At 53.7% G+C, this 23789-nt stretch overlaps 1 protein-coding gene across 7 annotated transcripts in view; it reads left to right on the forward strand.

The window, feature by feature from the left end:
* ATP11A (ATPase phospholipid transporting 11A) overlaps nt 1–21794 on the forward strand; it is a 155096-nt gene extending 133302 nt beyond the window's left edge. For 3 of the 7 annotated variants that reach the window (XM_044779673.2, XM_070520162.1, XM_070520167.1), the window contains 8 exons: nt 138–283; nt 841–900; nt 1679–1806; nt 3853–3988; nt 9093–9158; nt 9953–10056; nt 12187–12352; nt 17500–21794. In XM_044779673.2, coding sequence (XP_044635608.1) covers nt 138–283; nt 841–900; nt 1679–1806; nt 3853–3988; nt 9093–9158; nt 9953–10056; nt 12187–12352; nt 17500–17748 — 1055 coding nt within the window. In that variant the 3' untranslated portion in view covers nt 17749–21794. Of the gene's footprint in view, nt 1–137; nt 284–840; nt 901–1678; nt 1807–3852; nt 3989–9092; nt 9159–9952; nt 10057–12186; nt 12353–13878; nt 13965–16270; nt 16382–17499 lie in introns of those variants that run through there. The other 4 variants (XM_070520165.1, XM_070520164.1, XM_070520163.1 and 1 more) reach the window with 4 other exon arrangements.
* Nucleotides 21795–23789: the final 1995 nt, after the last annotated feature.

Genomic DNA, 23789 nt, shown 5'->3' on the forward strand with positions numbered 1-23789 from the left:
GATGGCCCGTTTAGGACACCATCCGTGGTGCGTTCGTGCTGGGCCATCGACAGGAATGGTCTGCTCTGACCGTATTTTGCGTCTCGAGTTTTCACGTGATGGAGGGTTGGCAGAGCACATCTACTCCTTTCTCGCAGGCGTCATCGGAAAGGAAGGTCGTCAGGCTGCCAGGAACAGTGACTATGCAATCCCGAAATTCAAGCACTTGAAGAAGATGCTGCTTGTTCACGGGCATTTCTATTACATCAGGATCTCTGAGCTGGTGCAATACTTCTTTTATAAGGTAGGGAGCCTGCCTTCTCCTCACAGTTTCCGCGATGGAATGACTCCTTTGTCAGAATGCCTCGATGCCCCGGGGGCGCTTGCTGTCAAAACAGGGGTAACTGTCAGAAAGGCGGCGTTAATCCTGTTCCCATGACGGGGAGGCCTGTGGCACTTTTCTCACATTCGCAGAATTTCATGTGGAACCTTGTGGTAGGAAGACACCAGCTGTAAAGTGATCGAGGAAGGGGCACTCTTTCTGACTCCTCGAAAGGAGTCCTTGTTCCCTACGCAGTTTGATGCTCCGGTTTGTCCTGATACCCACGTTGCCTCCTCGTTCTCTTGAACAAGTTTCCCTTCACGTTCTCTGTGCTCAGAGTGGCCAGAGGGCAGTCACGTACGCCTGTAGGGGCCGTTGAGACAGGACAAGAGTTCGAAGCCCACGCCGGCTCTTCCGGAGAGCCAGGTCTTCTGGGTCGCCCTGCCCAGGTGAAGCGGTGTCCTGTGGGCAGCCTCTGAGGGGCTCTGCGGTAAGTGATGGATGCCCTGCAACTAACCAGCCTGTGCCTTGTCTTCCAGAATGTCTGCTTCATTTTCCCTCAGTTTTTATACCAGTTCTTCTGTGGCTTTTCACAACAGGTGAGTCCTAATGTCTGAAGTCAGAGCTCGCCTGAGCCTCATCTCCCTTCCTGGGGGGGTGCTGGGCGGCGGGCTGCAGGGCCACACAGGCCAGGAGCGAGGGAGGTGAGGGAGCAGTGCCTTGGCCTCGCTGCCCCTCAGCAGCCCGTCCACAGGCGGGTGAAGGTGCAGGTGTGCAGGGCCGGCGTCTGCTGACCCAGTGGGGCGTGTGCCGGACTTGCCTCTGCTGGGAGAGCTGTTGGCTGTCTGACCTGAGTGGACTGAGTCTGAATCCGGGCCCCTTCCTGGAGTCTCTCCACCGGCGTCTGGCACATTCTGTGTGCCGAGTGCAGCCTTCTGGCGGGAGAGGAGAGACGGGCTCCTCGGGGCGCCCCCGTCCCGTCACTTGTCGGCTTTCCCATCCTGCTCGGATGGGCTGTGGGCTACATGCCTCATCTGAAGAACCGGAACTTGGGAAAATTGAAGCTTAAAGACAGTCATCAAAATTGCAAACTTTTATGCAACTTTTTTGTTGTTGCATGTTTGCGGTGGCCCAGCGGGGGTCACAGGTGGGCCTTCTGCCGGCCGTTACTTTAATCCTGACTGGTTGACATCATGAGGCTTTGAAAATGTCCTGGTCCTTCTGTATCTGTACAAAGATGGCTCGGTGTGCATTTTAGAATGCTCTCATGTTTGTGGGTCTTCGCAGATTAGAAAATGTACATATTTAAACAAAGCATTAAAAAGGTGTGTCAGGATGCACAGGCCTGGTCTTCACATGACTGTGTCCTTCTTGCAGACTCTGTACGACACGGCCTACCTGACCCTGTACAACATCAGCTTCACTTCCCTCCCCATCCTCCTGTACAGCCTGATGGAGCAGCACGTCGGCGCAGAGGCCCTCAAGAGGGAGCCCTCCCTCTACAGGTACCAGCCTCAGCAGCACTGCTGTGGGGCACAGAGACTCCTGGGCAGCTGCTCAGTGAGTCCTTCAGATAAACACCCAGGCAACTTGTTTAAAAACCAGAAACTTCCAGGATCGCCTGCTGCACTGGCTGCTACAGGAGGTTCTTCGAGCAGGAAACAATCTAATTGAAGTGACTGCACTCAAATTTAGACGGAAGATTTAGGGTGCATTTGAAATGTACATATTAAGCCAGTTTGTATTTTCCCGAGCTTTTTCATAGTTAGAAAGACCTGAGGATAAGAGTTTCTATCCTCTTGTGACGTTGGTGAATTTATGACCTAAATTATCCTTTCAGGTCCAAATATTTTGTATTCAGCAAGGAAAAGAAAAGTTAACATATCTGATCTCAGTGTGCTCTTCTCTGCTAAGAAGTATTTTTGTTGTTGTTTTTTGAGGAAGATTGGCCCTGAGCTAACATGTGTGACCGTCTTCCTCTACTTTTTATGTGGGATGCCGCCATAGTGTGGCTTGACAAGCGGTGCCATGTCTGCACCTGTGGGATCCAAACTGGCGAACCCCGGGCCAAGAAGTATTTTTTAATAATAAGGAAAAGATGTTTTTCTGCTGTTTTAGAACTGCACTCCAGGATCTCTGGCAGATTCTGTGTGTTACTGCTGTTTGTTTCTTTTTAAATTAAACTTATTTTCAGGAAATTTCAGACCCATGAGTCGTTGTAAGAAATAATGCAGAGGTTCCAGGAGGCTTTGTCCAGGCCCCCAGTGGTGACATCTGACAGAGGACCCTAGAGGGCCACAGCACAGTGTCCCCACCAGGTTCTGACACTGACACCACCACTCATCCCCCTCGTTTCCCCAGTTTGACTAGTCCTTGCTGGTGTGCATACATGTGTGTGTGGTTCCTGTGCCCATGCAAAGACTCCCTGCCAGCCTCGCGGCCTCCCTCAGAATAGTCAGCCTCTATATGGGATCTTGAGGCATTGGAGCCCAAAGTCATCACTGTGGGCACTAAAAAGGCAAAGTCGGAGTTTGTCACATCGAGGAACGATGCAGGAGCAAGTCTAAGAAAACAGATGCACACACACTGCTGTGGACACGCATCCACAGGGACTCCTGCAGGTTGTGTCCTGCTGAACTCAGGTGTGAGGAGTCGTGTCACAAGTGTGCAGCCGGGTTGAGCTCTGCAGTGTGTTGTCAGTGGGGAATGCCAGCCTGTGCCTTGTGTCCTGTGTCACTTACTTTCACGGGCAGAGGCGTGAGCTTGGCGTCCCCCTGCCCATAGTGTATCACAGTCCAATTTGAGAGAGAAAATATCCAAACAAACGTCGTTTGGGAACATCCACGTGTAGTGAAACGTTCTGCTGCCAGCAGCTCAGACTGACTCGTTGGCCGTTCCTGTGTGTCGCACGGGGACGTTGCCATTGGGATTCTGCACTGTCCAGTGTGTTTGCTGCCTTGATTGTGGCTGGACGCTCTGCTTCTGTTGTAACGGCCTTGTGCCACGAGCTGTCACGAGGCCTTTGTGCAACCAGGAGTGGTCTCGGCTGAAGTGACCACGGGTGGAGCAGGCAACCAGAGGGCATGAAGCGGGTGACTTGGGGACACGTCCGGTGGTGTAAACTGTGAGGGGAAGCCCACCTGGGATCTGCCTAGAAGGCGCTGTGGGATCAGAGCGTGTGCCCAGCCCCACAACAGGTGTAGACAGGGTCAGGCAGAGACGTGGATAGGCTGCATGAGCAGGGTGACCCCAAGCGAGAGGACCACAAATCCTATGCAGTGGCCGGGTTTCTCCATGACCCACTTTTGGGAGCTTGGCTAAGCCGATGTCAGCGGAAGCCCCAACCGTGACCCCACCCGGGGGGCCACCTGTCAGAGCCTTCGTCCTCCTGTCACCCCGCACGTGCGCTGTGCAACCTCGGGACTCTCTGGTGACTGGGAGCCCCTCCTGGAGGAGGACGGTCCCACAGAGCGCGGTGGGGCTGGCGGGGCCCTGGATGAGGCTGTTCCTGTGGAATGTGATCCTGACACCCTCGCCTTCTCTCCTCACAGAGATGTCGCCAAGAACGCGCTGCTCCGCTGGCGGGTGTTCATCTACTGGACCTTGCTGGGCGTGTTCGACGCTCTGGTATTTTTCTTTGGTGCTTACTTCATGTTTGAAAATACTACAGTGACCAGCAACGGACAGGTTAGTGCAAACTGGATCTCGCAGCCTGGCCACTTGGGAATAAGCCTCAGATCTGGGACGATCGTGGGTCAGTGCAGACCCTCAGCTCAGCCTGGGGACTCCTGATACTGGGGACCCCTCTGTCTCTCAACCAGTCCTGATAGTCCGTGCCGTGCCCCCCGGAGCTCTGCTGACTGGTGGATTTTTTACCTTAGTTTCCCTATTGCCCATTCGTCTGGGGTTCCGTTGGGTCACCCGCTTAATATGGGGCCTGACTTCATATTTAACGCATTCTAGTGTTTTTTCCCATGCACCTATCCTAAGGGTCTGTTTGCTCTGCGATGAGTAGATTGATAGTTTCCTGGTAGACGGGTGGCCCTCGGGTTGGTTCCACCGTTTCTGGGGGTTGCTTTATTTGTATCTTGCTTTTTTCTTTTTGCCACTTGCTTCCCTTCCCACCCTCAGATCATGACCACGAGCACACATATGGTAAGACAGCTGTGGGTTTGTCCTTTATGTGTTGGAGTGTGTTATAGATAAAATATTTCCCGAAATATTTTTACGCGTGACCTCTTCCGTGTGCTGTGTCAGTAGAAATGCGGTCAGCTGTGGAGCCCGAGTCATGTCAGAGACGTGTGTGTGCAGTCCCATCGTTTCTACTTGGTGTCTTCTCTCTGAATTTCTGTCAGGATTGCCAGTTGAGTTAGTGATGTTTTCAAAATCAATTTGATATATTCGAACTTCCCTTTGCCTAAATGAGAGGCAGCATGCTCAGGCATGCTAGGCCTGTGGGGGACGTTGCTCTGAATTGGCAAACCCATGCTGCCCCGGGGACCTGTGGACAATGTGGGGCGGAATTGTTCCTGCCTGACGTCACAGCATTTAACCAGCCGTACAAACCCTATGTTGACGTGGAGGAAGGGCAGCTATGGACAGACATCGATTTCATTTCCTGTTTGGACGGCTCTCTTTTCCCCATTCTGTGTGTCCCTCACACTGTTGGATTGAAGCACAAAGTCTTGCTCCATGTCCCCTGGAATTTGTTTACCCGTTGATTCCTCTGTTTCTTTTTTTTTTTCCTCTGCTTTTTCTCCCCAAAGCCCCCCAGTACATAGTTGTATATTTTAGTTGTGGGTCCTTCTAGTTGTGGCACGTGGGACGCTGCCTCAGCATGGGCTGACGAGTGGTGCCATGTCCGCGCCCAGGATCTGAACCAGCGAAACCCTGGGCCACCAAAGCGGAGCATGCGAACTTAACCACTTGGCCACGGGGCTGGCCCCCTTTGTTTCTTTTTTCTGGTTACTAAAAGAGGCTGTTATCTCTCATGATAACCTAGACCAATTTTTACTAAATTGATCTTGAGAATTTTAAAAACTTTTATTTCATCTAAAGACTTTACATTTTTCTAGAATTCATTCTTTGTGTTAGTTGATTGTGATGGGATAATTCCTGGGTGCTGCCAGGCCATGAATGTAGTTATGTAGGGCTGTCTTATTCTTATGCATCTTCTGTAAGATTCCCTCTGGGCCAGGCTTTAAGGAAGCTCCTACATGTGTCTTCTAAGACTCAGATTCTGTCCCGAGCCTGAAGCCCAGGACCATGGCTGCGTGTCGGCACCGTCACAAGTGCTGTCACTGGCACAGTATTCACAGTTTCCTTCTGCAAGCGTTACCCCTCTCACTACATCGCCCTTTAGCTGGACATTTTCATGGTGTTAAAGTCAAGGAAACTGAAGTGCAGATAGATGCAATAACTCCTACAACATTGGCTAATAGAACTCAAACCCGGGACATTTGGTGCAAATCGTTGTATTTGTTCTATTCCCTGCTGCTGCTTCATTACGTTAACCCCAGTGTTGCACAGTAAACTGGTCAGTGCTGCTTGAGGAGCGCCCTGAGGAGACTGGTGCCAGCAGGAAAGCACCCGTAAAAGGCTCTCGTGGCCCGGGCGCCCAGGAATGGGAGTGCAGGGTGACCTCCCGCATTATGCTCGGGCGGCTGTCCTGCACCTGCTCAGACCCCTGCCGCCCTCGGGTGACTCCACCAGTCTTCCATCCTGACGCTCCCCGTGCTCCTGGGTCAGGGGGTGCAGCGGTGTTTTTGCAGCCCCCTCCACGTGATCCGAGGATTTCTGCCAACTCCTCGTTCATCTCCTGCTTCCTTGTTCCTGAGGTGCCCTGAGCACCCCACAACTGAAAGCTGACTTCTAGGGCGCTGTTTCCGCGCTGCACGTCTGTGCCCCACCCTCCCGCCGCATGCCTTTGCTCAGCCGTGCTGGACAGCACTGTTCATTAGAACTTGAAACAGTGCCAGAAAGAGAGCCCAAGACAGAGAAAACAGAATCTGGCCTGCACCAGGGCAGCTCGGAAATGCCTCGGGAGCCTGGCCGCTGCTGGGCTGAGAGCCTCGAGCCCGCCCTGTGCTTGCTGGCCTGTCAGGACAGAAATTCAACGCAGTGTCCATCTTGTCCATGAAAAGCCTCTGAGACACGTGGTGGTGTTAGGAACCAGCACACAGGGCAGTCGGGACCAAATAAGGTGTTTCCTGTGGGTTTGTCCACCGTTACACACTTGAGAGCGACAGCTGCTGCAGGTCAGTAACGCTCTGTAGACGCTGGAGAAACTAAAGCCTCGGAGTCATGAGAGCTAGAGAAGGGACCCTCCTGGAGCCAGCGCCGTGACGGCCCAGGGCAGACGTTTGTGTTCCAGATCACTAGGTGGACAGGGGCCCAGGAGGCTGGAGTGACGCCATGCCTCAGTGTCTCCGGATGAGCCTTCTCATTCGGGATTGTCAATTCTTAGATTCTCAGTTGCGTTGGGGGAAAAGAGTGTTAGGTCACTCACAAAACTAGAAATGGCATCGTAGGCCGATTCTGCAGTAATTGGATAAACCTGCAGAACTGGAGTAAGGCAAGGGGCCGCCTCGGGTGCCTGGTGGCACCCTGGGTTCCTGAGCAGCGGGCAGTTTGGTGGTTACATTATCATCACTTTCTGAGAGCATCCCTTCCAAACAAGGTCGCATCTCCTGGTGGGGCCGTTTAGATTCTGTTGATGGTCAGTACAGGAGGACCCCTCCCTTTAAAGACCGCAGGCATCCTACGGGAATGTTTACAGTCACGTTAATTAGCGTTGAGGGAATAAGAGAACCGTTGATAATGTTTTTAAAAGAGAAGTTCGCTTATGGAGCATTTTCTGCCCAGACGTCACGAGCCATGGTTGTTTCTCATTTCGATGCCACAGATGAGAATACTAAGGCAGTAATTATTTTATTACAGTCGCACAGAAAGATGTTCCTAGGTGAACACGTGGGAGTTTGGAGCATGTTGTGACAGAGGTAGGAAGCGTCGAGACGGCTGAGACACGAGCCACAGCCTGCCGGCGAGAACAGCATGCCGGGGGCTCGGGAGCTGCGAGGGGCCAGCGCCCAAGGGAAGGGAGTCGGTGTGGCCATGACCAATTCTGAGGAAACACAAGTTATGTTTGTGGAGGAGCATCTTTACCTTTAAAAATTAAGTGGGCCTGGGTTTCAGGGCATCTGTGAGCAGGAAGATCTCCTGCAAGATGGCGATGCTCAGAGGAGAGGGCCAAGTGTGAGGGGAGGCCGTGAACGCAGGTCCAGTGGAGCTGAGGCCCCAGAGCCCTCCCGGAGTTCTCATTGTGACCTGAATGAGGCTGAAAGTCAGTCACGTTCTCAGTGGAGAGGAGAGTCCCAAGAGGCCGTCAGACCAGGGCTCCGTGGTGGGTGGGGAACTGACGCCACTTGGACAGAAACCGTCCCTCTGGACAGCCCTTTGAGAGAGGGGATTGGTGTCACTCCCACGATCCATGGAAATAGTAGAAAGTTTTAAGAAATTATTAGCGACTCGCCGGAGGGCTCCCTTAAAGTGATTTGGGAGATGAAGAGGACATTTTCAGAGACGTTGCCTTGACCAGAGAGCCGGGAGCAGCTCCCCGAAAGGACAGGTGAAGGCAGAGCGATGTGGCAGCGTCGCCCGGGGCTCTGACCAGAATTGCCGGTTCCAGACTCCAGATGGTTGTGCCCGGTGCTGCCCACCCGTAGAAGTTACAGCTGAGGCCCATGTGTGTTACTGGACGGGGGCGTTTTCATTCTTTCTGAAATAAAACTATTTTCTTTTAAAGAAGCCAAGGAATGTTTCCTGAGAGGCATAGTTCACAGAATCCGACAGACCAGGAACGGGTCAATTCTTAGGTAGTGTAGCATCTCGCGGAAACTAACTCTGTGGAACAGAATTCCAGGGGACTGATTTGTCCCCAAGAGAAGGAGCGTCAAGTACAGGGATTTCCTTGCTGTGTCCTTGTCTGTGGTTGAGAAGCGTGTCGTTTCCTGACCTCCCTCGTGCTTCCTCCACACGCCGGCCCCTGCGTCCTGCCGCATCCTCAGAGGGAACGGAGCCCCGGAGCTCGTGGTCGTCTCCCCTGGCCACGTCCTCTTCCCTGGGGCTGTGGCGTGTCTGTGGTTCTGGCCATCACACCGGCCGCTGGGGCCTCCGCGCAGCTGTCCCGTCTTCACTTCTTCCTCTCCCGTGACCGCCTTGCTGTGAGGTCGTCGTTCTCAGGCTGCCCATTCGTGACGTGGGTGTTTTCTCTCTCGCCCACTAGGGCAATGTTCTGGCTTTGCTTCAGAGCAGGCGGGGGTGGAGTGGAGTTCGAAAGAGCGTGGACGCGAACGCGGCTGCGTTTATCCTTGGCCGTGCGGGGGGCGTGGAGCTGCTCATGGGTGAACGGCTCTCCTGCGCGAAGCCTAAGAGAAGAGTCAGCCTCGTGCGTGTTGTCAGTCACAGCTGCCTCAGGCGTCGTCTGTGCTCTCGCTTTGTGTCGTGGGGACTGACGTTTGCTGAGAGCCCTGCGGGGGCCCGCCAGGGCGACAGCACGGTCCATGTAGGGTGGCGCTGAGCCCCGCTCAATCCCTGGCCTGGCCCCAGAGATGATGCCAGGAACCTCAGGGCCTCGTGCGCCCCCGGGTGCAACAGATTGTGGTCCCTGTGTCTTCGGGGTTGTGGTGTGGGCACAAGGAACAGAGAGCTGTGTTCTCTCTCACTCTTGTTTTGAGTGTGAAAGGGGAAATTACGTGTTAACCAGAGTCTCCTTGGACTGTCTTCCCCCCAGGTATTTGGGAACTGGACCTTCGGGACGCTGGTGTTCACAGTGATGATGTTTACGGTCACACTGAAGGTACGTTCTCGCTCGGTGATGCTTCTCCTTCGGCCCCAGGTGCCCCGGCCATGAGAGGCCTCCTGTCTGTGAACTGAATTATAAATCCATCCCGATTTACAAATCCACACCCAGCACGCAGCCCAGGCGAGCTCCCAGACTGTCGGGGGCCGTCCTCCCGCTGTTTAAATGGGCCAAGAGCAGACTCAGCACCAGGCAATCGGGTGTGTGAACTGCCAGAATTACTCAGGAGGAAAATGCAAGAATGAGCCTCTTCTTTATAAAAGGATTCAGATGAGAATTCTCTTAAATAGCCAGCAGCCTCACCCCCAGTATAGTCAAAGTATACTTTAATTGAAGCAAATTAACGTGTTGTGGGAAATTCAGCTCTTTTTCAAGTCGAGTCAAATTCTGTATGGGATATCATTATGAAAGTCCCAAAAGCTATCAACCTGAGTCTTAAAAGGGGACACAAAGAAACTGCAGAAGTCCTTTCCTCAGTGGTAACACAGCCAACCGGCTGAGCTGTTGCCCCGAGTCCTCCAAACAGAGAAGCGCATCCCAGGTGCGTTTCCCAGGGACCTGGGCGAGAGTCACTTGGAGTGTTGTGATTAAGAGGCTGTGACGTCACACGTTCTTTTTCTCCACTGGACGTCGAAGGTTTTGGTTTTCCTAAACGGTCTCATGTCGGCATTTGGGCTAAAATTAAGACGTGGCAGTTTGTTTTCTCGTTTTCTGGCTGGCTTTCGCGGTCGTCAGGGCTCACACTGACACGCCTCGGTGACGGCACTGACTCGCTGTCTTCTTCCTTTCAGCTGGCGCTGGACACGCACTACTGGACGTGGATAAACCACTTCGTCCTCTGGGGGTCCCTGCTCTTCTATGTTGTTTTCTCCCTCCTCTGGGGAGGGATTATCTGGTATGCGTTCCAGAAGTCTCCCGTCGTCGTTATCACCTTCGTAGTCCTGCAGTATCTTTCATCAAGGGCTCAGAATGCGTCTTCTGTACAACCTCAGTCCTGCGTGCGAGGCATCGTGCCAGGGCCCGGGGGGCCCGCAGGGGATCCAGGCGCCTGTGGTCCCTGCTCCTTTGCTCCCACCTTCTCGGTGGGGAGATGCGCTGGGTAATAAGTAATTAGGCTGTGACAAGTGGGGACAGACCCAAGAGGCTAGCCAGGGTCCTGTTTCAGATCGAAGGTCAGAGAAGTCTTCTCAAAAAAGTTATTTTGGAACTGAAACCTGGGGAAAAAATCACCGTCATCATAAGAGCAGGTCACACTTCTTAAATGCTTCCCACAAGGAGGTGCAAGCTCTGTGTTTGCTGGCTCGCGTCTCATTCAGTCTCCCCACCACCACGTTCTCTACATAGGAGTGATAGGATGGACATAGTGGGTTCGCGGGGGGCCAGCCTCAGGCCGAGGCAGTCTGACTCCACATAAAGCCCCGCCCCTAAGGAGGGGAGCCACAGAGCAGAAGCCCTGAGGCAGGGCCTGGCAGGCGGGAGGAAGTCCCCCCCTGACCAGAGAGCGGCCTGGGTCCAGCTGGAGAAGTAAGCAGGGGCAGGCCGCTCTGGGCCTGTCGGCCATGGAGGACCTCGACCCCAGCGCCGGTGGGAGGCCATCAAGGGTTTGGCGGAGGAGCAGCAAGTCTGCTGCTCTTTCAAAAGACTACTGTGGCTGCCACGCTGAAAGTGAACTTGTGGGTGGAAGGTGAGCAGGACAGCCGGCTTAGAGATTTGCAGTAAAGAGTCAAGAAAGCCAGGTCTGCGAGGGCTGGAAAGTGGCCGCATCCGGCTTCTGTTCTGGTACCCTCACAAGCACGTTGCTTCTGCCCAGAATGTCCTGTCCAGCGAGCCTACCTGATGAGCTCTTATTCTTCCTTCAAAACCTGGTGGTTCGTCATCTTTGGTGCTTCCCTGGACACCTCACGGGCGAGGCAGTTCCGCCTCAGGCCCTAAGCATTTGTTCCTGCTTCTGTCACAGCACAGACCGCATTTTCCTATAATTCTCCTATTGACGTTCCCGCCTCCCCATAAGACGGAGCGTTTCCTGAGCAGGGCCCAGGGGCCCTGACCTGGGAGGGAGCGCCCCCTTCCACTGGGTGTGCTGGCCTGGCCCCAGGCCTGGCTGGACGTGAGGCCCGAAGCCGTGCCGTCACCACTCTGCATGTCCAGTAGTGAGCACAGCTCCTGGGACACGTAGGTGACCCCCGAGGATGGGGAGGAGGGCTCTCTGGTCAGTCACTGCCCCGCGGTGCTGGCGGTTGCTGCTGTCCGCCAGCCTCTCGGTCCATTGCTGGCCTCTAGTGGCCAAAGCTGTGCATTGCTTGTGCTCTGAGACCTGGACGCACAGCACAAGACGGGCTTTCCCTGGGTTTGCCGCAAGCCTGCTCCTCAGGAGCCCTGAGGTCGGGGTGGACGTCCCAAAGCTGTGGCGTGTGAGAGGAAGGTTTCGTCCTGAAGACGTCTCTGACCAGCTCCTGGGCCGTGGGGTTTAGGAATCGTGAAACTGTAACTCAAGTTGGACAGTATAGATATTTTCTTTGATGTACAGATTCACCCGGCAGGGAAGTCATTTCACGCTCTGTATTTTTATAGAACAGGTTTACATGTTTTGTGGCATAAGCTTTAGGCAGTTCACTAGATCGGCTGATCAGAACCCACGTGACTCTGCTCCCTGTCAATAGCCATTCATCAGGTCGTGATTCTGAGATACAAAAATGTCACCTGTTTTAATCTTTTTACGTCTTTCTTACTGTTCTGAAAGTGAACGTCAGGGCTTCTTTTCTTTGGGGTGACTGCATGGAATCATGTCCTCTTTCCCGTTCACAGCACCCCAGCCTTATGGGGAAGCACTGCATGCCGGTGTTTATATGATTAATTCGAAGTAGGGAGCTGAATGGCTTGCCCAGTGACTGTCGGTGACAAAAGCAGAAACTGCCAGACCCAGCGTGCGCATCCTGCACGCTGAGAAAGCAGAGACCAGGGTGTCAGCGCTCTGAGGGTTTCTGACCTGCTGTTGTCTTGGTTTTCTTCTCTCTCGACGCTCCAGGCCGTTCCTCAATTATCAAAGGATGTACTACGTGTTCATACAGATGTTGTCCAGCGGCCCTGCCTGGCTGGCCATCGTCCTGCTCATCACCGTCAGCCTCCTCCCCGATGTTCTCAAGAAGGTCCTGTGCCGGCAGCTGTGGCCCAGCGCCACCGAGAGGGTCCAGGTACCCGGCCGCTCCCAGGGTTGCGAGTGGGATGTCATCGTTACGAAGGGTAGCCTGGAGGGCCTGGGTGTGGAAATATGACCAGTCCAGGCATTCTACCAAATCCCACGACGATACGTGGTTTTAAACAGTAACGAAGGTGAAGTCAAGACAAGTGATGTTAGACCTAAACAGCTGGTCGGCTGAAAGAAGACAAAGATTAAGAAAGATTAAGCCAGTACAAAAGACACTTTATTTTGTGTGAATGTAAAAAAGCTTTTTAAAGTAATCCTTACTTTGAAGGTAAAATTGCATTATTTTTAGGGATGGTGAATTTGGCTCTAAACTTTAGCATTTATATGAGGAAATGCTGGTAACTTGGAGGCTGCTTATATTCCACACTCCCAAACTGAGGCCGACAGGCTGAATTCTGGATTCAGGAAAGAAGTGACACATGCAAAGCTCTCACCCTGGCGTAGGACACCAGGAGATGTCACTCGGAGCTTCCTGAAACCACTCTGGCCCTCCCAGGGTTCTCGGGGAGGCACGCTCCCATCCCCTCACTCCCCTGACCTCAGGGAGGGCACACCCCCGTTCCCTGGCCCCCATGACCTCTGGGAGGGCACGCCCTCGTCCCCAAGCCCCGGAGACCTCAGGAGGGCACAGCCCGGTCCCCTGGCCCCCATGACCTCAGGGAGGGCACGCCTGTCCCCTCGCCCCCCTGCCCTGAGACTTGCCCATGGAGGTGCAGAGCCACAGTGAGGAGCCAGCGGGGAGCCTGGTGAGAGGGCGGAAGCCGCAGCCAGCCTGTAGAGCACAGAGGGTGGTGCCTGGCGGGGTGGAGCGGTGGAAGGACGATTCAGACAGAAGACAACACTTATAAGTCCTGGGACCAGCTGAGCCACTCGGGAGGACCCAGATGGCCCCCTGGTCTGGTCCCCAAGTGCCCTTAGCCGAGTTTGGGATGGAACAGGCAGCCCTCCCCTGGGGTGGGGTAGGCCTGGGGACAGCCTTCACCCTACCTCCACCGGCCCCAGCCATTGAACAGGATGTGGGTTGGCGAGAACGCACATGCTCATTAAGAATATCAAACCCAGCGCCCCCAGATCCTAATGACTCCCTCCTTTGTGTCCCCACATTTGCCAAGTCAGTGCTGACAAAAACTCACACGGGTTAGTGAAAGAGCACACACACGATTTCACTGCCGACCATCTGAAGTCATCGCCTTTAAACCCGCCACCTGTGACAGGGGGAGACATGCAGCCGGGGTGAAGTGCAGGCACCCAGGGCGTGAGAGTGCAGAAGGAGCTCTCCCTGGCGGGGCCTGCTGGGAGGGAGGAGACATTAGGTCCAGCCCGTGGTCCTGCCCGCCGTGCCGGGGACTGAGCGCGACAGGGACAGCGCTGAGGTCTAGGCGTTGTTGGCGTTTAACCAGACTCACCGCCTTTTCTTTCTCTCTTCCCTTCCTCGTGCCTTGTCCTCGGCTCTTTGCTAATAACACTGCCACCTTCTCTGACGTGCATGGCCCCTCCACCCTGGACTGGCAGACTAGGAACCAGTGCCTTTCTGTCGAGCAGTCCACCATCTTTATGCTCTCTCAGACTTCCAGCAGTCTGAATTTCTGACGGACAAGGTGATGCGTCTCTGTCTTTTTGCATGTTTGGGATTTAGGCTCAGGACAGCCGAGGGCTGACTTATTTCCGAGGGCTCCGGTGTTTACATCTCCTGTCGGTTCTCGCAACCGCTGCTCCGGGAAACGTTGGTAACTTGCATCCTGAGATGCACGTGTGTCTTCTCTCAGTGCCCTGAACCGGGTTTGTCTTCCAGCATCCATTGGAAGTATCCGGTCCCAGGCCCAGCACGGCCCATCTTCATCAGATGCTGCAGAGTATGTGCAGCTGTGGCCACTAGGCTCCTGCTGGTGTGCAGGGGGTCCCACACGCGAAGGCGTGGGTGTGGCTCTTGCTCGGCCCTGTGGCCCCCTCCGTGCCACCTTCTCTCCGCAGCCCGCAGCAGGTAGACGGGAGGCTCGCACCGGCCTCTCACGCCCCTTCTGCAGACAAGGACAGGGAGGCCGCAGAGCTTTGCAGAAAAGGCCAGACCAGGGCTGCCCCTCAAACTGGACGGAGCAGGGAGGGGCGTGTTTAGGGTCAGATGTTTTACCAAATTCCCTTTTAACTTTTTTTTAAAGCTGCTTGTTGTCAGAAAAGCCTACTTTGCTGTAAATAGCTGTAGTGGCCATTTCTGTTTTACCAGCGCAGCTTGCTTAATAGGAAAATGCCGAAAGCGAGAAAAAGGCGTTTTTTCTTTTACTAACAGTTCGTCTTCTATACATTTTAAACACCGTTTTTTAACTAACAGGATGGTACATTTTTTAAGTTCAAGTAATTATTGACAATCAAGGTTTTTCTAATCTGGTGCCATCAGAGTTTGTTAGAATAAATTACGTAATTTCATCTCACTGTTTACATACTTGAAAATATTTCGGATGAAATTATCAGGAACACTTCAGTAAGTCACAGGAGGTGCTTATGAAATTGATTAAATCCTGCAACTCTGGGCTAAAAATAAAGACATAACTATGGATGCGGGTTATTAAGAGTTGACTTGCTTCTGAACCTCTGCAGAAGCGAGACTCGGGCTGCTGGGAGCAGGGCGTCCCTGAGCGCCGTGTGGTGTCCGTGGCCACAGGGTGTGACCCCACAGGTATTGCCACACCTTCACACAGGTCCCTGCAGCCAGCACGCTCCTGGCACGCACGGGGGGCACTCTTGTTGCTGTAAAACCACGCGGACTTTGCAAAACTTTGGAGGAACAAACATTTGACTCGTCCTTATGTGGAATGTATTGTACTTCAAATGGATGGTTTTTTCTTTCAATCTGGTCTATGAAAAAGAAAAACATCACAGACACCAGGTTTCATAGATATACGTGTGTGTATATGTGCACATATATACAGCTTATATATATGTATTTATAGATTTATCTGTACCTATCTATGTTTATTTTTACATATAACTTAATTATATGTGATTCTGTCCTGCAAAGGCAACAACCCCATCACTAGGTTAGTTCATCCTCTCTTCGCCAGACGACGTTCTGCAATTCACAACTCTTAAAGTTCCCTTCTCCTTGTTACTGAGAAACTAGTGCAGCTTGACTAGAAAATCTTAGTGCTCAGACGCTGGCCATGTTGCCTGCAGCACTGACACCCGAACCTTCAGGGTTCCAGGCTCAGGCCAGGACACTTCTACTTGACTGGAGACGGGGCCGAGGGACAAGGACGGGCAGGCACACACAGAGAGAGAGACAGAAGGACAGGGATGGGCAGGCACAGAGAGGGACAGGACAAAGATGAGCAGGCACACAGGGACAGAGGGAAAGAGGCACGGGGATAGCAGGTGCACAGAGAGGGACGGAGCCAGAAGGACAGGGACGGGCAGGTGCACAGGGACAGGGTCAAAGGCACAGGGATGGCAGGTGCACAGTTGCTCCTGGGGGCCTTGGTGCTCTGGGGGAGCACAGCTGTCTGCTCAGTGCCTCTCAGGAAGCTTTCAGGTGAGGGGGGCAGGATTTTAGCCTCAGGGTTCTGGAAGCGCTTCCTGTGCTCATGGGAACAGCCCCATCAGGCGGCCCTTCCAGCTGCAGCCCGTGCTGAGGCTCCACAGTGCCACACTGGGCCCCGCTCTCCTGCCCGCCGGTCTTGCCCTCCCCCTGCCCTGGGGCCAACTCTTTCCGGGAGCCTGGGAGGCAGCCGCCCTGAGAGCCCGCTGGCCCCATTCCCGAGTCGTGCACAGGCTCCCCACTCTGAGGGCCAGGCCGGTCGCACTCGCGGGTGGGCGCTGGCCCATGTCAGCTGTGCGGCTGGCTTTGCCGGGGCCAGGAGCCGTGCTCAGGGGTCCAGGCAGCAGCCTCTCAGTGTTTCTCCTCGCCTTGCAGAAGAGCGAGAAACTCACAGCATCGGTGGACGCCGCGCCGAGCGCCGCCAGGCCACTCCTGAGGGACTTCTTGCCGCGGCCGAGGCGGGATTAGCCCCAGGATAGGTAACGGGTCCGTGCCGCAGGCGGCCCCCCGGTGTGCTGTGAGCCCATCGGGCTGTCTGTTTTTCCTCCAAAGTTTTGCTGTGCTGTGCCATTTTGATAACAAAGGTTCATGGTGACAAAAAAGAAATGTTTTTACACAGATATTTCTGCCCCAGGTAAGTGGCCTGCCTGAGCGTGGCTGGACTGCATATGGTTATGTATTGCACACACGCACACCCACACGTCCATGTGCGCATGTCCTGCCACATTTCCGTGTGCCGGGGCGAGTGTTGCACACACAGTCGTGCTCTCGCTTGCGCGGCGTTTGCTGTGCAGTAAAAGCTCCTTCCTCGTCATTGGTGGTGGAAACAGCTTCACGTGAAAGGCCCGTCAGGAAAGACCGTATTTGGAAATAGAAAATAGAATGTTGCCTGATTGGCATCGAGCTTGGGCCGGGCAGGTGCCTGGTGTGGATCCACTGCTGTCCATCAGCCAAAATGTGGAGCCGCGTCTGCCTGCAGACATGGCGAGGAGACGCAGCCGCATCCACAGCGCAGCCCGAGCAGGACCCACTGTCCAGGGCCCTCTGACCCACACGCCCACCCTCTCTCGAGAAGCAGGCGTGCTCAGGCACGGCTGTTCCTTTAGCGAGATTTCTCCGTCCGGCTTCCTCCCGTCCCCCCCGCCTGTTCACGTGAGCTCTGTGCAGCCCGTATCCCCGGCCTCTGTGGACTGTTAATGAGAAGTGCACAGATGGCGTTCATCTGTGCATAGAGATAACCATGCACTGGCCGTCAGGACGATGTGTCCCTGGTCTCGGGGGTGGTCTAGCACTGTTACGTTAAAGGACGTGAGCTCAGTCCCTAGGGCCTCTGGGGTGGAAGCTTGCATATTTACCCCGACGATGGAACGTTGCTCCCTCGATACCCAGAATGGGAGACGTTCGCAGCCAGAACACGGTCGACACGCCCGTGTCGTGGTTCAGAAGGGGTGGGTGCCAGCTGAGCGGTGTCCTAGAACGGGAGTCCAAGACCTGGGCGCTGAGTCTGGAGTTCCCAGGACAGCAGTGGCCGTGGGGCATCAGTCAGTCTAGGGGGAGTCTCAGGGAGAATCCCGGGACTGACTGTGTTTTCTGTTCTCTGACAGAACATGTGCGTGTGGCGTCAGGACCACCTCCCAGAACTCACCCCCTTGCCTCTCTGCAGAGCTCAGCCCCTCGGCCACTGGCCGGGCTCCCACTCCAATCTGGTGACACTGACGTGCTGGGAGAGCAGGGAGTGCTCAGTTCCCCCCCCATGGCTGCTCTCTCCAATGCCATCGCCGTCCCAGCCAGGGACCCTGCTGCCGTGGCCCGAGGGGGCTGGCCGATGGACGCTCACCAGTTCAAGCCTTTAAGAACCACACACGTGCGTGCGTTGTGCACATGAGTGCTGTCCCCTGCCCCCAGGGAGGGAGGAGGGGTGAGGGGACCTATGGCAGCGTGGGCTGGCGGTAGGACCACGCCAAGTAGTGGTTCTGGCAGGGCTGGTGGCCTCGCACGTTTCCTGCGGGCATTTAGCTGGGCGGGGAGAAAGGACCGGTGCAATCCTGGGACGTCTGTCCGAGTGCACAGCGGTCCTCTGTGCCCGTGTTGGGGTCTTGTGTCCACGCTCTATCGTCCCCGCTACGGCCGTCACCCGAGAAGGACGTCTGCAGGTGGTCACAGCACCCACCGTCGTTTGAAGCACAGATGTGACCCACCCTTGGTGGGACAAACGGGCCCTGCCTCTGCGTCCCTCTCTCCTCCGACGCTGCTGCTGGCACTGGCCGGACCAGACGCCGGCCCTCATGTGTCCACGTCCTGCTCGTGTCACAGACCGCACCGCTTCTTCTGTTCAGAGCCCCGCGCAGAGCCTGGCCAAGCCCCAGGCTGGGGTCTGACTGGAGTCCTGTCCCTGCCGAGGTGTCGCCTGTGTGTGCCGGGGTGTTGCTGAGTGTTCCCAGGCCTCCCTTCCTGTCCCCACCGTGTCGGTGGAGGGAGGCGGGTTCCCACGTGTGGAGCGGGCAGTCTGTCCATGGAAGCGTTCCTGGGACGGGCTCTGACCCCGCCTCCGAGGATGAGCTCCCTGCTGTGAGCAAGTGGTGACTACACGGGTTTGGGGCAGGGGCTGAGGGTGCCAGGGCAGACGTCTGCTGTGACGGTCACTCCCTTTCGGGATCCTCCTTGAGAGGCGGCCTCCAGCGGCGGTGCTCATCTTCCAGAATCTCTCTCAGGCCCACGTGGGTCTGGAAGGAGCTGGGCCGAGGTTCCGTGAGCAGTAGCGTCGGCCGTGCTTGCGGCCCCGGCCCGCCTCGTGCTGAGCTTCCTGTTGGTCTCCGCTTGGCCACTCTTTCCGGCGTGGGTACACCAGTGTGCGGCTGCTGTGTCCTGAGCTCCTGTCCCTTCTCTGTGCCGGTGTTTCTGTGGAAGCCACCTCTCTGACATAGCCTTAACGGTCCTTCAAGAAGACATTTCAGTTTGAGATTCACGTTACAACCGATGCCTTTCTGGAAGAGCGTCGCCCGGAAGCTAGCGGAGAAGCAGGCACAGGCCTGCTCCTCTGGGGCACCGTGAGCGCGCACCGCGGCTGCTTCACACGTCTTCGTGCTGGTATTTGGGAAGTTCAGGTTCCACAATTTGATCATATAATGTTTCCCCTATAAAATGTTGGTTTGAACTAGAGGATGAATTGACAGCAGGAACCGTGAGCACGGAGTAGCTGGGATAAATTAGGGTGAAGCGTAAACACCAAACCAAAGACCAGGGGAAGGAAGGCCTGGCTGAGTCAGACGGAGACCCGGAGGAAGCCGTGTCCGTCCCGAGGGTCCTCCTCTCCCGCCCGCCCATCCCCGCCCTGTCCTCCTGTCACTCACGTCCCATGTTCTGTGTGGTGGCCGCCCTTGGCCATCCCTGCAAACAGCAGCACGTGCGTTTTTACAGCCGTTTTTAAGAACCTACTCTGGGTATAAACGTGATCCCCATCGGGGCGGGTTCTCTGTGTCTTTAGTTAACAAATTCTTTGTAATGTATTTTTTTAGAAATCTTAAAATTGCCTTTGCACTGAAGTATTTTCATAGCTGTTTATATCTCTTTTATTCGTTTATTTGTTAACATACCATATCTGATTTTTAAAGTATGTTTTTAAAGCTTTTATTTTTTACGTTGATGAAATTTTGGCCACTTTATATTTAAATTCTGGTGAGAGTTTTGGCTGAATGTCTCAATATCTGATGAGTGTGAGCTTTCAGATTTGATCTTACTCTCTGCGCCTGTTCGCTTGGTGTTTCTGGGGCAGCGATTAGCCGAAAGGCGCGTTTACGGCACGGTAATTTGCTATGCATATTCTTCACCGATCGTTGCTATTTCGTCTGCTTTTTGTTTTGTTTTTGATTTCCATCCTTTGGCCTTAAAATAGAAGCTTCTTGCTTGGTGGTTCAGTGTCCTCTTCCCACCTGTTTAGAGACGGTTACCATTTACCTCTGAGAATTCAGTCCATTGTGAAAGTCACTAAACCCTTCCACGCTCCAAAACGTCTTCTAAAAAAACTGTTCGGGAAATTAAGTGACTGTGCTTGATAATTTGAAATAAACACGGGGCGTGAGATAGAAAATAAAACGAGGGACAAAGAACCCCCTGAAATGACGTTTCAGGTGTGACCTAATGCGACCTTTCACCTCACAGTAGTTAGTATTTATTTAACTAAACTTAAAGCAAAGAACGTCAACTTTAAGCATTTTTCTTAGCTTTGAGAATCTTATTTGTGACGCAGGTGGTGACGAATTAACTCGTAACTCCCCACCCCGGTCCGAACATTTGGTTCCTGCCCCTCCTCCGTGCCCACAGCCGCAGGGCATCCGTGAAGCACCAGGGGTCCCAGCCACGTCCCGTTCTCCTGCTTTCAGCCCCGCGGCCACTCACAGCCACATGCGGGCACGTGTGCCAGCTCACACGCACACCCACGCACAGCGTGCACACATGCACGTTCCCTGGGCCCCAAGCACCCTGCCTCCTCTCTCAGGGGACACTTGGAGGAACGTCCCGCAAGATGGGGCCCTTGGCCCTGCATGGCACGCGCCCTGGTGGTACTCGGGAGACTTTGCAGGCAGCCCCAGGTTTGCGTTGGGGCTGCTGAGTGAGCCAGGCTGCGGTGCCCTGGCCTGAGCACCTGCTTTTCAGGAGGCCCAGCCCCCGACTGACACCTCCCGCAGCTCCACCCTCAGGACAGGTGGCCAAAAGCAGCAGCTGGCCTCCGAATGTGTCCAGGATCGGGCGGGCCCTCTGCCTGGCAGCTGGAAGAAGCCGTCCTTCTCTTGGCAACTCCTGTTAGAACTCAGACAACCCATTCCTGGGCATTTGACTCGACAGGGTGAACACAGACTGACACCCAGAAGGGCGTATCCCTGCGAGCCCCTGGGGGTGGCGGCCTGCGCTCGGGAGGCCCCAAAGGAGCAGCTTCTGCAGGGACCGGGTCAGAGACCCACAGGCTGGCCTGGAGAGATTCTGCAGCTTTACTGAAACATGTCATGTATGCTGTTATAACTATTCTCAACTTGTTGGGCGTCAGCCAAATGTCCAGTGCAGCCTAAAGGGAGTTTTCCGGCCTTTTTCTTTAAAACCACTAAGTTCATCTGTTTTGCACTGACTAGAAATAACCTCATGTAACCACTTATACTTTATCTCAAAATTAATATGATTTATTTGACAACTCAATATAACAGCTTGGTATGCAGTTTCTTGCGTTCCACATTTCTTTGGAAGGTTCCCATCCGTAACTTTAAAAACAGGAAAAATGTGAGTTGGCAATTGCATTCTTTTTTTCTTTTTTAAGCTAGCGAGTAGGTGAATTGGGGATAAGAATCATTCTGATATTGTATATAAACAAAGCTTTAATGAAGATGCATTGGAAGTATTATTAAAGTGTGATTCTACTTTTGCAGAAAAAAATCTAAAGATCAGTTTATATAGCTTTATTTTTTACCTTATCGAAATATACAGAATTTTAATACACGTATATTATCTCTGACCCAGAAGTATAACGTGTCTGCATTGCCGTTTAAAATGTCCGTTCATTATGTGATGTGATGAAGCAGAATCTTCAAAAGTGTGTTTAACATGACGGTATCTATAGTCATTGTCATCATAAATACTGGAGTTTATTTTTTAAATTATTGAATATCATAGGTGAATTTAAGATCATAAATCAGCCTCTAAACAATGTTTAATTGATAATAATTCATTAACCTGCTTTGAAATATTAAATTGTGAGTTAAACCAAATCTTACGTTTCTGTAAAGTTTATTTTGTATGCGTTTTTTAACTTTTATTTCTGTAGGTAAATGACTCAATATTAGTTATATTGGACTTTTCTGCAGATTATCTAAGCAGGGGATTTGAATCTGCTTGCAATAAAGAAGAAAAAATGTCTGGTTTAGTTTCTTTATAAGTAAAAAAATCATAGAAGTTGGACTGACATTTGTGCTCACGGAAGGGAGAGAGTAAAACGCTCCCACGCTGCGTTTCTGTTTGGGATAAAGTGGAGAATGTGCAGTGGGAACAGCTTCCCTGAGAGTCGTGGGTGGGGAGGCTCTGCCCCCCTCTCGCCCTGCTGGCTCCGGGCCCCTGCACCCCGAGGCCGCAGGTGTGGGGTGAGGGCCCACACAGAGGAGACTCAGCCTTGGGTCCCTCACCGTCTGTCCATCCCACCCCCAGTTCCTCTGACTGTCCTGCCCGAGACCCCAGCCTGCAGCCACGTTTCAGGGACCCAGCATCCGCCGTCCATCGCGATTCCTCCAGATTCTTCTCTCCCGCCTCTTGTCCAAATCCAGGCCCCCAAGCCCTGCATGGGCCTCCTGGGCTCTGCTGGTCACACCCAACCCCGGTAAGATGGAGAGGGAGCGAGTTCTGTGCGCCCCGCCTGGCTCCCGGGGGCCTGCTGCTCTGCACCCCCAAGCCCACACCTCCCCCTCTGGTGGCCATCTGCCTCCCCACCCGCCGGCCACTGCCTCCTCTCCAGCTCCTGGTCTTGTCTGAAAACTCTAACCTAAAAAAACCCCACAAAACCTGATGCCAGGTCCCAGTTCTTGGGATTCTGACTCGATTGGGGTGACAAGGATGGAGGCAAGTTGAAGATCCCTGGATCACTTTTCGGGGCCAGCACTGTCCCCTCTAGGACTGACCATGCTCAGCTCGGGCATCGACACCCCAGGGGCCTCTCCACCTCTGGTGGGGATGGGGTCAGGCCTCAGGTGTCACTGCAGTGTTAAATTTGGGACTTTCTTCCTGGTCCTGGAACACCACAAAGCAAGCACGCAGCCAGCACTGAGTAGCAGGTGCTGAGTGGGTGACTGTCACAGACCGAACCCCAGGAGCCAACACACAATGCTGCAGCCGCCACAGGAGGGAAATGGACCGTGAATCCAGGGTCCCAGTGCTCCTGGTGTGGTGGTGTCCAGTGTCCACACCTGCCCCAGGTGACCTGAACATGTGGTCACGATAGCTGAGCAGCTGGGACGGGCACGCTGCCCTCCGTGAAGCGAGCGATCGCTCCCTGGCTTGAGGCTCAGCAGGTGTCAGCTCCCAGCACCACCCACCTGTGTCCACGTGAACGCACCGTTTGTTCCACTTCATCATGTCCCAGCTCCCTCCACACCCACACACAGGTGAGCCTCCTCTCAAGGAAAAATCTCGGAAACGCGTAATTTCTCGGTTCCTTTCTTGCACTAAGGGGATACCACGAACGTGTTATAATCCTATTAACTCCCCTGGGGAAAATGCTTACCTTTGTATATTTTTATTATTTGGGAGTTATTGGAATAGTTCAGGAACATTTAATTAGATAGCTAATTTCTAATTCATTGTTGAGTTACCTTTATTAGTCCTAATCAACCTGACAGGCCCAATCTGAGAAACCCGGCATCAGATCTCGTAGCACTGAAGACACCGATCCCACGATTAGCGGACAGCTGTCGTGGTCACAGCCAGCGGATCTTGAGTGTATGCTTACTGCTCGGTGCCCAGAGAAATTCACAGCTGGCGCCACAGCCCATTATCCAGGCCCGTCTCAGCCTTCCGTCGCTGCCGGGAGAAGTCCCGACACCCTGGGGAAGCCACAGAACAGCCAGGCCTTGCACCCAAGGGGCCTGCTGACGGGCGCTGTCCTAATTTAATGAGAAATATGGGTTCCTGGATGTATTATTATGAGTATATATTATCCTTTAAAATAGTTACACAAAATCATAGTTTGAAAAAATTCACCCATCAATGCTCCTGTTCGCTTGGTTCTTACAAGATTCAAAGAGAGGGAAGACTTTTGAGATCATGAAGAAGAAACATGTCCTCTTAAGAATCTCAGTTTTAATACCTCTAGAATTTTTTAAAGACTTAGTATAAATAGTCTCAAAATATGAGTTAAATATCA

This window comes from Equus asinus, chromosome 11 (assembly GCF_041296235.1).
Source record: "Equus asinus isolate D_3611 breed Donkey chromosome 11, EquAss-T2T_v2, whole genome shotgun sequence".
Taxonomy (NCBI): domain Eukaryota; kingdom Metazoa; phylum Chordata; class Mammalia; order Perissodactyla; family Equidae; genus Equus; species Equus asinus.